A 16418-nucleotide genomic window follows, 5' to 3' on the forward strand; every position below is an offset into this window, starting at 1 on the left:
GTGTGATCTGAAGGGCGTGTGGAACTCCTTCCTATTCCATCCCCACTTCACTGCTAAGTCCAACACAGAGCAATTCCTGGTGGTTAAGACACTGTCTCCGGGAAGGCTTCCGTGGCAACTACCTGGAGGGGACACGCTGGGCCACTGACGAGAGTAATTCCACAGAAAACCCAGAAGTCATCCTAGAAAAGCCCTAAGTCAGGGAATACTTTCCTTTGGTTCCCTTCCAGCATAGAGGAAAGGATACGGAATGACAGTCACGAGAAACCTTGATGAGACCCAGGGAAGGACTTCCCAGAGTGAGAGGGGTGGACACGACAAGGAGAATCTCAAAGCAAGAACAAACAAGAACCACGATCAAGTTTTTTTTTTTTTTTTTTTTTTTTTTTTTGAGTTTCGCTCTGTCACCCAGACTGGATTGTAGTGGTGTGATCTCAGTTTGCTGCAACCTCTTCCTCATGGGTTCAAGTGATTCTCCTGCTACGGCCTCCTGAGTAGCTGTGACTACAGGTGCCTGCCACCACAACTGGCTAATTTTTGTATTTTTAGTAGACACCAGGTTTCACCATGTTGGGCAGGCTGGTCTCGCACTGCTGACCTCAAGAGGTCTGCCCGCCTTGGCCTCTCAAAGTGATAGGGTACAGGCAGGAGTCACTGTGCCTGGCCAAAGATCGGGTTCTGATATACCTGGAACATATTTCTCGGTACTTCTGCTAGGAGGTGGGAGGATGGACCTATGGATGGGTGGACCTCTATAGCCTTATCCCCAGCCACATTTTGTCACTGAGCAGGGCCCTTGATTTTGGTACTCACGTAGCAGCTGGCGATCACGCCATCACCCCCAGCACAGATCATACTGGTTTTCACGGTGCGGCCCCACCAGTCAGGGTTGGAGCAGGTGGCACAGTCCACAACCAGCAACCGGCCCTGCTGCAGGACATCAGAAGCAGGCCCGTTGGCTGAATGAGATCAGAAAGAAGGTATTAGGGATGCAATGACTCCTAAGAAAAAGGAAGTGGTTGACCGCTACTGGGTTTCCCCTGTTACTGTCTTCCATCCATTGCAATATGCGAACAGCTATGTTTGTCTATACAGTGTCCTCATGGTTGATTGGTTCAGCAGTGAACACCTGACTCAAGCTAAGCCAATGAGCTCCCTCCCCTGGGATCCTGACATGGGGTCTAAGAGATTCCGGTTTCAGAGGACGTAAATCTGGGAAGCTGTTGGCAATGACTGAGGTTTTGTTCATGTGGAAAATGAATTAGACTCACAAAGAAAAGAAATTCCAAGGGAGGGTTTCCTGAGTTTCTTACAGGCCTCCAGTCCCTGATTCCAGCCTGTTCCTGATGCCTGGCTATATCTCGGCCCTTGGGTTGAAACTTTTAAATCCTTATAACAATCCCTTTTTTCGCTGAGCTAACTCCATGACTTTCTGTCACTTATCTGAAGTAAGTGAGCATCCTGGCAGTTAGAGCCCCCTCCTTGGGAAAAATATGCTGGTGTGGTGAAGGGAGGGCTTTCATAATGGCCCCCAATGACACAGCCACCATCCCCTCCATTACTGTTACCACAGCTATGAGTGGCAAGGATGAGCTTAGCATAATTCTTCACTGTCGACCAAAGCCTAGGGACGTTAAGCGTCGTCCAGGCGCAGTGGCTCACCCTCTAATCCCAGCACTTAGGGTGGCCAAAGTGGGTGGAGATTGCACCACTGCACTCCAGCCAAGTCAACAGGGCAAGAGTCTGTCTCAAAAAAAAAAAAAAAAAAAAAAAAAAAAAAAAAGGAACTTAAGGGTCTGGCTTAAGACCACTAATAAGTAATTAACACTTATATAACATTTTGCAATGTAGGATGCATTTTCACCTTTCACCTTTTTTGGTCTTCACCAACAGTATTTCCATTTTACAGATGAGGAAACTGAGGTTCGGAAGTGGCTTGCCCAAAGTTCACCATGACCGACAGAGCTGGGCCTAAAAGCCAAGCATTTGGATGCCTCCCTGCTCTCAGTGTCTCAGATGAACTGCATCTGCCCCAGGGTTGTCTGGGGAAACAAACAGGCGGTTGTGCTTCTATCTTAATAAGCATGAAATGCCTCTTCCACCACCGCTCACCGCAGGATTTCATGTGTCCTTGTATTTACAGATAAGCCAGTCAAGAGGGCAATGGGGATTTATTGGAGGGTACATATGTGGATGTGCCCTGGAAAAACATGTCATTATACTTATGAGTTTATGTCATTAGGGAGAAATGTCATAATGTTGTTGTCACTCATAATGTCATTATGGTCATAAGGTCATTATCACTCATCCCTTCCTAGAATCTTCCAAACCTCTGGTGATTTCACAAGGGAAGGGCAGGAACTCTGTTCCTCTTGGTGGCTACAGTCATTGGATCTCTAACCCCTGGAGTCTATGTCAAAGGAGACCCGGCCTCAGCCAGGTTCTGAGCAGCAAGACCGAATGGCACAGGGGACAGCTTTTGCTATGGGGCACGGAGGGTCCGATAAGGGCTCCAGGGCCTCAGGTCACAGAGGAAAATGCTGTTCTGAACTCTATGGGCCACACAGAAGATGTCACATGGTCTCTGTAACTTTCTTTCCATCATAGGGACAGTGACAACAACTAACACACAGCACCTCCCACATGCCAGGCTTCCTATGGATTATCTCCTTTAATCCTCTTGCCAACTCTGTGATGTAGCTGCTATTACTATGTCTTTTTTTTTTTTTTTTTTTTTTTTTTTTTGTGAGATGCAGTCTCCCTCTGTCCCCCAGGCTGGAGTGCAGTAGCGAAATCTTGGCTCACTCTAACCTCCACCTCCCGGATTCAAGCGATTCTCTTGCCTCAACCTCCTGAGTAGCTGGGACTACAGGTGCACACCACCGCACCCTAGTTTTTAAAATATTTTTAGTAGAGACAGGGTTTCATCATGTTGGTCAGTCTGGTCTCCTGACCTCAAGTGATCCGCCTGGCAGGCCTCCCAGAGTGTTGGGATTACAGGCGTGAGCCATGGCGCCCAGCCAATTATTTGCATTTTACATATGATAAAAGTGCTGCATGGAGAGACCTAGTAATGTGCCCAAGGTGTCACAGTCATGAAGTGAGAGAGCTGACATTGGAACCCAGGCAGGCATCAGCCTATGCCATCCCATCTCTCCGAGGCAGCCACACACCCTGGGATGACAGGTGAGAGGCTCTGGCCAGACAGGGGTGACATCACCTCCCTTCCCTCCCAGGCCTGGGGTCTCCTGGCTCCCACTTACTCTGCAGATATCCCCAGCCTGTGACGTAGCAGGGGTAGTTGTTGGGTCGAATGGTGCCAGCAGGAGGGAGGCAGGCCAGCTGGATCTTGTCGGTGAGGGAGACGGGGTTAGCCAGTTTGAGCAGGGCAATGTCGTACCTGGGTCAGTGCAGAGGCAGAGCATGAGGATGGGGTTGACTTTTCCTGCCCTGTGGGGCTTTGGAGGGCTCTGAGACCTTGTCATCGTTCCCTGTACATTGCCCCAGCTTGCTCTGAGTGGCAGGGTCCCAGGGCATCTTTGAAAATGCAGAGGGCCTTGTGGAAAGGGGCAAGGTAGGAGAGATTGTGTCCTACTTCAGGGACAGTCACAGGGCCGATAGCACTGTCCCTGTGTCCCCAGGACTTGGCATGAAGTAGATACATGCTCAGCAGACAGGGGCCCTTCAGGCTTAACTGGCAGCAAACCAGGTCACTCTGGCAGTCTTTGCTTCTCCCTCCCCAGGTCACATCCCCACCCCAGACATCTTTGGAGCTGGTTCCACCTCTAAGAGGCCAGAGCTCCTTCTCCCTCCATATAGTAGAAGCAGAGGGCGTGTGGTGGGGTTGAGACCCTTGCCTCTGTGAGACCCCCATCTGTTCCCTGACAACTTCATCCCCAAGTGCACCCAGACAGAAACGAACCCTTTGGAGACATCGCTGGAGTTCCATTTCGGATGTACCACAGTTTTAGAGACACTGACGGCCAGCGAGCCGGACTCCGCAATGTGGAGGTTGTGCCGTCCCAGCACCACGCGGTAGGTCCTGGAGGAGCTGGGAGAAAGGGGGCCCAGGGAGAGGGTCACCTCCAGAGGCCTGACTTTGGATAATGTTGGGATAGACCCAAGTAACTGGCTGCTGCATGAGCCACTAGGTGGGGCTTGGGCTTGGGGATCTTTCCTCCCCTGGGACAGTTAGTTATAATAGAGCCTAAAGTATATAACGTAAGAACTATGATCATATAATAATTGTTACTATACTAACTATAAACTATAATATAAAATAAATGTTGTAATAACACAGACTCTGTAGGATTATGGAGGAAACAAGATGACCACAGAGAAAACAAATGTCATTTGCTCTCAAGGACATTTTTCCCACCTTTCATTTTCAGATGGGGAAACCAAGGCCCAGAGAGGAGTAACCTGGCCCAGAGTCCCAACCGTTAGTGAGAAACCAGAACCAGAAGCCAGGACTCCTGACTGTAGGCCTCTGTTATTTTCCCCAAAACCTCCTAGAGCTTATTATAAATTAGATGGGAGAAGGGATCACTCCTGGAAGGAGTCACACGGACCCAGCAGAAGCTCCGGTGAGTTCCAGCTGTGATGAGCAGAGGTCACGGACAACGAAGAGGATAAGTGAACAACGGTGCAGAACCTCGTGGGCCTTTATAATTAGTCTACAATTCAGAATGAGCTTTCACTGGGCACTTACTAAGTGCCAGGCCCTTTAGTAAATCAACTCATTGAATTCACACTAAATTCTGTTACTCCATTGTTTTCTGCAGGTGATGGTATTGAAGCTTTGAGAAGTCAAGTTGTTCAAGGGAACCCAATTCCAGATCCAGAGGCCACATGTAGTTTCCCCAAGAGGGCAGAGATTAGGCCTTCCCCTTCTCCTCATCCTCCCTCAGTACCTGGCACAGGACACCCCATCTATGCCATGTACTGACATTTATGGGCCAACACTGAACAATTGATTGACTACAGCTTGTGTCTCGTCCAAGCTAGTGGTTATTTGCAAGGCTGCCTTATGTAGCGTGGTTCAGGCTATTTGAGGCCCCAGCTCAGAAATGAGCACCGGCTGGTGAGCAGGCCAAGCGCCCAGGGAATGGCAGTTACCTGATGCAGTGGACAACCGTCAGGACCCAGTTGTTGGCTATCAGGGTCCCTCCGCAGGTGTGGTACCAATTGCCATTGGAGGTGTATTGCAGGGAGACCTGGGGAGAAACACGGGAGCTCTGTGGCTGTGGCTGAAAAAGCAGGGCCTCCCTGCACTCCAGTTTCCCAAGAACAGGGCTGGGACTAGGTAAGGGGGAGTGAGACACTCACCTCAGGTGCACAACTTAAGGGGGCCCCCAAAACCTCAGATGTCAAGGTAAAAAACATGTTAATGCAATCTATATTAAAAAACGATCAGGCCAGGCATGCTGGCTCATGCCTGTAATGCCAACACTTTGGGCGGCCAAGGAAGGAGGATCACTTGAGCCCAGGAGTTTGAGGCCAGCCTGGGCAACGTGGTGAAACCCCATCTGATAAGGTTTTGCTGTGTCCCCACCCAAATCTCATCTTGAATTATAGCATAATCCCCACGTGTCGTGGGAGGGATCTGGTGGGAGGTAGTGAGTGTGGTTACCCTCATGCTGTTTTCATGATAGTGAGTTCTCACACGATCTGATGGTTTTTTTAGTTTTTAGTTTTTTTTTTTTTTGAGACGGAGTCTTGCTCTGTGGCCCAGCCTGGAGTGCAGTGGCCGGATCTTAGCTCACTGCAAGCTCTGCCTCCCAGGTTTACGCCATTCTCCTGCCTCAGCCTCCCGAGTAGCTGGGAATACAGGCGCCCGTCACCTCGCCCAGCTAGTTTTTTGTATTTTTTAGTAAAGACGGGGTTTCACCGTGTTAGCCAGGATGGTCTCGATCTCATGACCTCGTGATCTGCCCGTCTCGGCCTCCCAAAGTGCTGGGATTACAGGCTTGAGCCACCGCGCCCGGCCACGATCTGAGGGTTTTATAAGGGGCTTTCCCCCACTTTTGCTCCGCATTTCTCCCTGCTGCCGCTGTGTGAACAAGGATGTGTTTCCTTCCCCTTCTGCCGTGATTGTAAGTTTCCTGAGGCCTCCCCAGCCATGCTGAGCTGTGAGTCAATTAAACCTCTTTCCTTTATAAATTACCCAGTCTCAGGTATGTCTTTCTTAGCAGTGTGAGGAAGGACTAATGCATTGTATCTACAAAAAAAATAGCCCAAAATTAGCCACTGGGTGCGGTGGTGCATGCCTATAGTCCCAGCTACGCAGAAGGCTGAGGTGGGAGTATGACTTGAGCCCAGGAGTTTGTGAACCAGCCTGGGTACGATAGTGAGAACTTGACTCTACCAAAACTTTTTTTTTTTTTGAGACGGAATCTCGCTCTGTCGCCCAGGCTGGAGTGCAGTGGCCGGATCTCGGCTCACTGCAAGCTCCGCCTCCCGGGTTTACACCATTCTCCTGCCTCAGCCTCCTGAGTAACTGGGACTACGGATGCCCGCCACCTCACCTGGCTAGTCTTTTGTATTTTTTAGTAGAGACGGGGTTTCACCGTGTTAGCCAGGATGGTCTCAATCTCCTGACCTTGTGATCCGCCCGTCTCAGTCTCCAAAGTGCTGGGATTACAGGCTTGAGCCACCGCTCCCGGCCAACCAAAACATTTTTTAAAGAAAATAAAAATTAGCTGGGAGTGGTGGTGCACACCTGTAGTCTCAGCTACTCAGGAGGCTGAGGCGGGAGGATTGCTTGATCTGAGAAAGTCTAGGTTTCAGGGAGCTGTGATTGCTCTGTGCTCAGCCTGGGTGACACAGCAAGGGCCTGTATCTGCTCTGCCCCCTCAACAAAAAGCAACAACAAAATTAACGCCAAAAATCTGGGATAGAAAAATAAAAAACATATAGACTATTAAAAAATAAGTGTTCTGCCAGGAGTGTTGCCTTATGCCTGTGATTCTAACACTTTGGGAGGTAGAGGTTGGTGAATTGACCTGAGGTCAGGAGTTTGAGAACAGCCTGGCCAACATGGTGAAATCTCGTCTCTACTAAAAATACAAATATTAGCCGGATATGATGGCGTGTGTCTAATCCCAGCTACTCAGGAGGCTGAGGCAAAAGAATCACATGAACCCGGGAGGCAGAGGTTGCAGTGAGCCGAGATCGTGCTATTGCACTCCAGCTTGGGTGACAAGAGTGAGACTTCATGTCAAAAACAAAAACAAAAAACCCCCCAGAACCCTGTTCTGAACATCTTTCTGCAACTGGATCGGTTGGGATCTTCCCCTCCTTGGGAGTTTTTTCCTAGCTCCCTCCGGTTTAGTATGTCCAAAACAAAACTCCTGACTTATCCCAAATGTGGTTTTCCCCAGGGTCCTCTGTCACAGTCAATGGCAACTCCACTGCTGCTCGGGCCGCAAACCTTGGTGTCATCCTTGACTCCTGTCTTTCCCTGTTATCCCTCATTCCAGTCCATCAGCAAATCCCTTCAGCTCTAGCTTGGGAATATGTGGAGTGGTTGCTACCCCTTGGTCACTACCTCAACTGCGTGTCCCAGTCATCCTGTTTTCTCAATGATCACTCTAGTCTCCCATCTCTTCTCCCCGCTCCCGCCCACATTTTCTCAACACAGTAGCGTGAATGATCCTTTTTGAATGGAAGTCAGATGACTTCTCGTCTCTGCTCAGGCCCTCCAGGGGCTCCCCCTTTACAGCTTATAAAACCTAAAACTGTCTGATGACCTACTAGGCCCTCTGTGGCCTCTCTGACTCCATAGGCTCCCACTGTCCTCTCCTCTAGCCACACTGACTTCCATGCAGTTCTGCAAATACACCAAACCCACTTCTCCCTCAGGGCCTTTGTACTGGCTCTTCCTCCTGCCTGGAATATTCTTGCAAATATCAATGTAGCTCTTTCCTTCACTTCCTGTTGGTCTCTGCACAAGGTTACCTTCTCCGTGAGGTCTTCTACGACCACACTGTCCCCAACAGTGTGCACACACACACATGCACGCTCATGTACATACACACACACAGACACACTCGCCTCCTTCCTCTTGTTCTGCGTTACTCTTCATCATAGTATCTTACATTTTCTGACATGTTATGGGTTTACTCATTCAGTTGTTTATTGTCTCACTCCTCTGCTTTATTTTATTTGTAATTTTTTAGATGGAGTCTTGCTTTGTCGCTCAGGTTGGAGTGCAGTGGCACCATCTTGGCTCACTGCAACCTCTGTCTCCTGGGTTCAAGCGATTCTCCTGTCTAAGCCACCAGAGTAGCTGGGATTACAGGTGCCTGCCACCACACCTGGCTAATTTGCTTGTATTTTTAGTAGAGATGGGGTTTCGCCATGTTAGCTAGGCTGATCGCCAAATCCTGACCTCAGGGTATCTGCCCACCTCGGTCTCCAAAAGTACTGGGATTACAGGTGTTTGAGCCACTGTTCCAGCCACGTCTCCACTTTAATAAAGGCTTCATGAATTTTTTCCCCCATTGCTATGTGCCAGGCGCCTAGAACGGTGCCTGGTACATACTGGGTCTTCAACAAATGCTTACTGATTGAACAAGTGAGTGAATAAGCAAATGAATAGAATGAAAGAGATCACCAGGGACGGGTGATCTTGTCTCCTGCTTGTCTAGTTTCCCCCTGAAGACCAAATCCACTCATAGGAACATGAGACTGCATAAGTGGACCTTACTCCCCTGCCCCCCGGCTCCTCACTTGTTTTTGAAAACATTTTTTCAGGTTAAAAAATGATTTCTAGGCAGGGCACAGTAGGTCTCGCCTGTAATCCCAGCTACTCAGGGGCTGAGGCAGGAGAATCACTTGAACCCGGGAGGTGGAGGTTGCAGTGAGCCGAGATGGCACCACCGCACTCCAGCCTGGGCGACAGAATGAGCGTCTGTCTCAAAAAAAAAAAAAAAAAAAAAAGGGAAAAAGAAAAGAAAGGTTTCTGTTTAGATTGACACTTATCAGGTGTGGGGTATTTTTAAGTGTTGGAGGCTGGGCACTGTGGCTCACGCCTGTAATTCCAGCATTTTGTGAGGCTGAGGGGGGTGGGTCACTTGAGGCCAGGAGTTCTACACCAACCTGGCCAACATGATGAGGCCCCATCTGTACTAAAAATACAAAAATTAGCCAGCTGTGGTGGTGTGTGCCTGTAATCCCATCTACTTGGGAGGCTGAGGTAGGAGAATTGCTTGAACTCAGGAAGCGGAGGTTGCAGTGAACCGGGATGGCGCCACTGCACGCCAACCTGGGTGACAGAGTGAGACCCTGTCTTTAAAAAAAAAAAAAAAAGAACAACAACAACAACAACAAAAAAGAACTTTAAGGTGGTGACATCTGACACTGTTTTAGTCTCTAATGAAGCGTTCCATGCCATTCCTGTTCCTTCATTCCTCCTCCCCTGTCTTTCAATTCCCTGCCACGGCCAAGCAGAGGGGAGGGAGGTGACAGTAGGGCATGGACTGCTCTGATGGGGCTTCCTGTAACTGTGGGGAACGATGACCTGTTTGTTGGCAGATGCCAGATGCCTGCTTTTCTCTGAACGTTCTTGTTTTTAATTAGCCATTTGGCATTTCTCGTTTGTGTGACATTAAGAGGTCTTAGATGAACTGGCTTTAAAAAAGACGTTTAAAATTACAGAAAGTGAAAAAAGATACTTCAAAGGATGTACTCCCCCAATTTAAAAATGTGCTGAAACCATCCGACAGATGTGAAATGTAGTCCACGTAATATGTATTATTTGTGACCAGCAAAGTGTAGCTAAAAGAACAAGCACTGAACCAAATTTGAATCCTCATTCCCCCCAGGCTAACTCAGTGTCTTTGGGCAATTCTGTAACCTTTCCAAGTCCCAGTTGCCTTCTCTGGAAATGTGGCGCATAAGCCACTGTGCAGGGCTCTCAGGGTGATTAATACTGTAATGACAATAGCTGGTGGGTGGGATGGCTCACACCTGTAATCCCAGCACTTTGGGAGGCTGAGGCAGGTGGGTCAGGAGTTTGAGACCAGCCTGGCCAACATGATGAAACCCCGTCTTTACTAAAAAATACGAAAAATTAGCCGGGCGTGGTGGCATGCACCTGTAATCTTAGGCATTCGGGAGGCTGAGACAGGAAAATTAATCGAACCCAGGAAGTGGAGGTTGCAGTTAGCTGAGATTGTGCCACTGCATTCCAGCCTGGGTGACAATGAGACTCTGTCTCCAGGAGAAAAAACAAAATTGCCTTAAAATATTATTCATTATGGTTTGTGAGGTTTTTCTTTCTTTTTTTTTTTCTTTCTTTTCTTTTTCTTTTGTGACGGCTAGCTATGTTGCCCATACGGGTCTCAAACTCTTGGGCTCAAGCAATCCTCCTGCCTCAGTCTCTTGAATCGCTGGGATTAAAAGTGTGTGCCACTGTGCCCAGCTGGTTGCTTAGTTTTGTGCTACCCCCTTACATTTTGCCCCAGAGTGAATGTCTTACTTGCCTCATCTGGGTCCCCACCCAGCTAGATCTGCCTATGATCTCAGTAAAACAATTTCCCCAGGGAAACAGAAGCACAAAGTGCAGGGACTCTTCACAGACTAACATTCACTGGTTCTCAAGGCAAGAACACCTTTGTGCAAGAGGGCGAGGAAGTATTTTTGGAGGCAGCAATGATTTGTTCTCAGCACAAATGCTCCCGGTGCTGTGCGGTCCTATAGCAGAGGGACTGTGGCCCTTCTTCCAAATTCTCAGGCAAAAAATACCGTGGGACTGTGAGAAAAGCAAAAGAACTGGCAAAAGTACACAAAGCCAGGTATATAAATTGTGAGTCTGCGTTGAGTGGCTCATGCCTGTAATTCCAGCACTTTGGGAGGCTGAGGCAGGAGGATCACTTGAGCCCAGGAGTTCAAGACCAGCCTGAGTAACATAGTGAGACCCCATCTCTAAAAAAAAAATTAACCAGGTGTGGTGGCATGCACCTGTGGGCTCAGCTGGTAGGGAGGCTGAGGTGGGAGGACTGCTTGAGCCTAGGAGTTTGAGGCCGCAGTGAGCCATGTTTCGCCAGCCACTGTACTGCAGCCTGGGTGAGAGAATGTGACACTGAATCAAAAAAAAAAAAAAAAAAAAATTACAATGGCTGAGCGCAGTGGTGGGTTCCTATAATCCCAGCACTGTGGGAAGCTGAGGCAGTGGATGGCTGGAGCCCAGGAGTTGGAGGCTGCAGTAAGCTGTGATTGTGCCACTGCACTCCAGCCTGGGTGACAGAGCAAGGGTCTGTCTGAAAAAAAGAAAAAAATGTGAAATATCTGCCATCATTCTTTCATTGACAGTTTTTTTTTTTTTTTTTTTTTTTTTTTGATGGAGTCTCACTCTATCACCCAGGCTGGAGTGTAGAGGTGGGATCTTGGCTCAACACAACCTCCGCCTTCCAGGTTCAAGTGATTCTTGTGTTTCAGCCTCCCACATAGCTGGGAGTACAGGTGTCCGCCACCATGACTGGCTAATTTTTGTATTTTTAGTAGAGGCAGAGTTTTACCATGTTGGCCAGACTCGTCTCAAACTCCTGACCTCAGGTTATCCACCTGCTTCGGCCTGCCAAAGTGCTGGGATAACAGGCATGAGCCACTGCGCCCAGCCGGAAATGTATCTTATTGGTGAAGTTGCCTGTGCTGCTCTCTGAGTCCCATCAGTCCTCACTTTGCCAGCACAGTAGACCCCATGGTGGAAGGGCAAAGGGGGGATGTAAAGGGAGTGGGGCAGGGACAGGGGGAAGTACAGTGTGGTCAACTCACCTGCCAGGGCCAGCTATTGGGCGTCGCTTCTTCACCTCCAACCACCCTAGTCACAGAAGGCGGGTAAGTGGGGACCCCACAACTGAGGGCTATGAAAAGAGAAAGGGTCTTGAGTCCAGGAAGCAGCGACCCACACAATGTAAACTACACTTGCTGCATTCTGAACCCCCAAATAGAAAACTCTTGTTCTAGAAAGATCCCAAGAGGTCATAGAATCCTGCTCTTTGCTCCAGTTCTTTGAAACTCCATTCCAGTTTCTTACGATTATACGTATGAGGTTGGGTGGGGGCGAGAGGGGAGGACAGGAAGATCCCATTCCCAGCCACACCAGGGGATGGGAAACCAGTGGCTCTGGGTGACAGGGTTTACCTCCAGCCACCAAAGCAGACAGCAGCAGGCTCCTAATCATGGTGTGTCCGTGGGAGTTCTGTCAGCGTGGCCCTGGAAGAGGCCCTGGTTTTATGAGGAACTTATCAGTGAGAGATACACTGGGAGCACGCAAGATGGGGATTTTCTCAAAGCCCAGTGGAAAAAATAGCTTGTGTCCATATACTTTTTTTTCCCATTTCCTCCCAACTGTCACCCTAGAAATACTTTGAAAAAGATACCAAAGGTAGATATTGGAACATGGGTTCCATCTGTTTTGAAGAGATTATGTTGTGTGTTAGGGAAGGAAGAAAAATACTAATTGTTGGTCTTTGGAGTTGTGTTTTCTATTTTTTTTTTTCCTCCCTGGGTAAGACTGAGGAGAGGAGTTGTGTGTTCTTTCTTTCTTTTTTTTTTTTTTTTTTTCTTTCTGAGATGGAGTCATGCTCTGTCACCCAGGCTGGAGTGCAGTGGTGTGATCTCAGCTCACTGCAACCTCTGTCTCCTGGGTTCAAGCAATTCCCCTGCCTCAGTCTCCCTAGCAGCTGGGATTGCAGGTGTGTGCCACCATTCCTGGCTTATTTTTGTATTTTTGGTAGAGACATGGGTCTCATCATGTGGGCCAGGCTGGTCTTGAACTCCTGGCCTCAAGTGATCTGCTCGCCTCAGCCTCCCAAAGTGCTGGGATTCCAGGCTGAGCCACCGCACCAGGAGTTGTGTTTTCAATGTAAAGATGAAGGTGGCATGCTGAACCCCCAGCGTTCTAAGGCGGTATTTCTCAGTGGGGCTGGTTCAGCCACCAGGAGACGTTTGACAACATCTGGAGACATTGTTGTTGTCATGGCTGGGGTTGATGCTACTGGTATCCAGCGGGCAGACAGCAGAGATGCTGCTAAACATCTGACAATGCACTGGGCAACAGGACGTGCCCTGCCCCGGATGTCAATGGTGCTGAGGCTGAGAAAGCCTGTTCTAGGCCACGCCAGGGCTTGCAGTGTGACCTTGGCTGGGTCATGTAAGTCTCTAGACCCATCTGTGAAACAGGGAGAGAAACCTGTGCCCAGCGTGTTTCGTAACATTATGGTAAGGATTTGTGTAATGTGGGGAAGGTGCACACGTAGCAGAAGGCGAGGCCGACATGCACGATTAGCATCTGGCTGCTCTAATGATGGGGGAAGCAGAACACTGGCAGAGGCGGGCTTCATCGGGTGGATCAAAATGCACTTGATGGCCAGGCACAGTGATTCACTCCTATAATCCCAGAACTTTGGGAGGCTGAGGCAGGCGGACCACCTGAAGCCAGGAGTTCAAGACCAGCCTGGCCAACATGGTGAAACCCTGTCTCTACTAAAAATACAAAAATTAGTCCGGTGTGGTTCTGCATGCCTGTATTCCCAGCTATTCAGGAGGCTGAGGAAGGAGAATCTCTTGAACCTTGGAGGTGGAGGTTGAGGGGAGCTGAGATCACACCACTGCACTCTAGTCTGGGCAACAGTGCAAAACTCTATCTCGAGAAAAAAACAAAACAGACCAGCCTGGACAACATAGTGAGACCACCTGTCCCTACAAAATTTTTTTTTAGAAAGTTAGCCAGGCATGGTGGCACACATATGTGGCTCCAGCTACTCTGGAGGCTAGGCTGAGCCAGAGGGTCACTTGAGCCTGGGTGGCAATGGCTGCAGTAAGCTGCAATGGATCCAGCACAGCCTGGGTGGCAGATGCATTTTATTGTCCTCTTCCAAGAGAACAGCAGTGTGCACTTCTCCAATAACGTCATCTTCCAAATGGGGTCAAGTCAGAAGCTTCTTCAAAAGGGAACAAACAAAGAAAGGCATGTAGACACCCAGCACCACATAGATGGTAGATGCACTCACATTCCTTATTGAATCTAAGCCTCAAAAAACCCTGCAAGAGCCTCTCTTATTTCACAGGAGGAAGCTGAGCTTCAGAGAGGTAAAGTGAGTTGCCCAAGATCCTACAGCTTCTAAGCGGCAGAATGGGAACTGGAACTAGGTTGGTCTGATTCCAAAGCCCAGCACTTTGGGAGGCCGAGGCGGGCGAACATGAGGTCAGGAGTTCAAGACCAGCCTGGCCAATATGGTGAAACCCCGTCTCTAAGAAAATACATAGATAAGCTGGGTGTGGTGGCCAGAGGTAAGCATCCTGCCTCACCTCCTAGGAGTTCAACTTTTGTTGGGGGAAGCGTGGAGTGAGCAAGGTTTCCTGGTGGACCTTCTTGTTCTTCCTTAGACCTTCACTCTCCTCACCTTTTGGGAGAGCACAAAGCCACGCAGGCCCACTGCTGATAAGAAAGCTCCGCTCTGTGACCATAAACTTTAGTTTTTGCCCCAGTCAAAAAAGCAGAAAGGAAAGTTGACTTCAACTCTTTTTTTTTTTTGTGAGATGGAGTCTCTCTCTGTCAACCAGTGGCATGATCTGTGCTCACTGCAACCTCCAACTACCCGGTTCAAGCAATTCTCATGCATCAGCCTCCCGAGTAGCTGGGATGACAGCTGCATGCCACCATGCCCGGCTAATTTTTGTATTTTTAATAGAGATGGGGTTTTGCCATGTTGACCAGGCTTGTTTTGAACTCCTGATCTCAGGTGATCCGCCTGCCTCGTCCTCCCAAAGAGTTGGGATTACAGGCCTGAGTCATCGTGCCTGGGCAGATTTCAACTCTTAAGACTTGAGTTCAAGGCCGGGCGCGGTGGCTCAAGCCTGTAATCCCAGCACTTTAGGAGTCCGAGGCAGGCGGATCACGAGGTCAGCAGATCAAGATCATCCTGGCTAACACGGTGAAACCTCGTCTCTACTAAAAATACAAAAAAATTAGCTGGCCATGGTGGCGGGCGCCTGTAGTCCCAGCTGCTTGAGAACCTGAGGCAGGAGAATTGCATGAGCCCAGGAGGCGGAGCTTGTAAGGAGCTGAGATCGCACCACTGCACTCCAGCGTGAGCGACAGAGCGAAACTCCGTCTCAAAAAAAAAAAAAAAAAAAAAAAGAGAGACCTGAGTTGAAGTGTTTTTTTTTTTTTTTTTTTTTCTTGAGACGGAGTCTTGCTCTGTCACGTAGGCTGGAGTTTAGTGGTGCGATCTCGGCTCACCTGCAACCTGTGCCTCCCAGGTTCAAGCGATTCTTCTGCCTCAGCCTCCGGAGTAGCTGGGACTGCAGGCGCCGGCCACCACGCCCAGCTTATCTGTGTATTTTATTAGAGACGGGGTTTCACCATATTGGCCAGGCTGGTCTTGAACTCCTGACCTCGTGTTCGCCCGCCTCAGCCTCCCAAAGTGCTGGGATTACAGGCGTGAGCCACCGTGCCCAGTCGAGTTCAAGTCTTTGATCCATCACCACATTGGCCAGGCTGGTCTTGAACTCCTGACCTCGTGTTCCCCGGCCTTGGCCTCTGAAAGTGCTGGGATTACAGGCGTGAGCCACCGTGCCCAGCCGAGTTCAAGTCTTTGATCCATCAGTTTTGAGTGTGGTGGTCTGGGCAAGCCACTTATCTTCTGTGCCTTAGTTTACTAGATAACCATCCAGGCCTGGATTGCAGGATAGTTGCATGGGTAAGAAAATGGGTGGGAAAGAATTCTGTAATCTCCCTAGGATTGTGCAAAGGTGAGAAGATTGGGTGGGGGTGCGGGGGCAGAATCCCGTGGGACTGGATGTCAGAAGACCTGGGTTCCAGTCTCAACTCCATCCCGTACTCCCTGTAACAGTTTGGACTCATTTATGGTCTGCATCAGTCACTACAGCAAGCAACTATTTCTTAAGTCCCATATTTTATTTTAAAGGGTCATGTGAATTCATCATTCTGTTCTGTATCTTTGTTTGTTTTAATACAAAAATAAAGTTTGTCCTGTATGAGAACACTGAACAAACACCTGCTGTGAATTTGCTGTGTGACCTTCGGTCAATCCCACAGGCTTTCTGGCCTGGGGTGCCTAGCTACAAACAGGAAGAGGAACAAGTCGTGCAACCTCTCTGATTGGACCTGCCTCAGGTCATATGCCCATCCCTGAGCCAATTGCTGTGGTGAGCGAAGGGGATGCAATGTGTTGATTGGCCAGGCCTGGAGCACTGGCTCCAGCCTTGGTCCTGGCCATGAGGTTTCACCCAGAACCTCTGGATCTGGTGGGGCAGCGCCTGCACAGAAATCCAGGCTTCTCTGCTGGGAGGGGAGGAAAGGGAGGCCGAGGATGCAGAGTGCAGGAAGCCGCTACAGCCCACTTCCCTCCCTGGAGCTTAGTGCTCCATTTATATGTTGTTTGACA

The 16418-nt window shown here is 49.3% G+C and overlaps 1 protein-coding gene across 1 annotated transcript in view; it reads right to left on the reverse strand.

Moving 5' to 3' along the window:
• LOC135965003 (chymotrypsin-like elastase family member 2A) overlaps positions 1 to 12187 on the reverse strand; it is a 39448-nt gene extending 27261 nt beyond the window's left edge. Inside the window, exons 1-6 of the mRNA XM_065520242.1 lie at positions 12148 to 12187; positions 11779 to 11867; positions 5119 to 5216; positions 3923 to 4051; positions 3264 to 3400; positions 814 to 959 (exon numbers count right to left, since the gene is read on the reverse strand). Coding sequence (XP_065376314.1) covers positions 814 to 959; positions 3264 to 3400; positions 3923 to 4051; positions 5119 to 5216; positions 11779 to 11867; positions 12148 to 12187 — 639 coding nt within the window. The remainder of the gene's footprint in view (positions 1 to 813; positions 960 to 3263; positions 3401 to 3922; positions 4052 to 5118; positions 5217 to 11778; positions 11868 to 12147) is intronic.
• Positions 12188 to 16418: the final 4231 nt, after the last annotated feature.

Source organism: Macaca fascicularis, chromosome 1 (genome assembly GCF_037993035.2).
Source record: "Macaca fascicularis isolate 582-1 chromosome 1, T2T-MFA8v1.1".
Classification (NCBI taxonomy): Eukaryota; Metazoa; Chordata; class Mammalia; order Primates; family Cercopithecidae; genus Macaca; species Macaca fascicularis.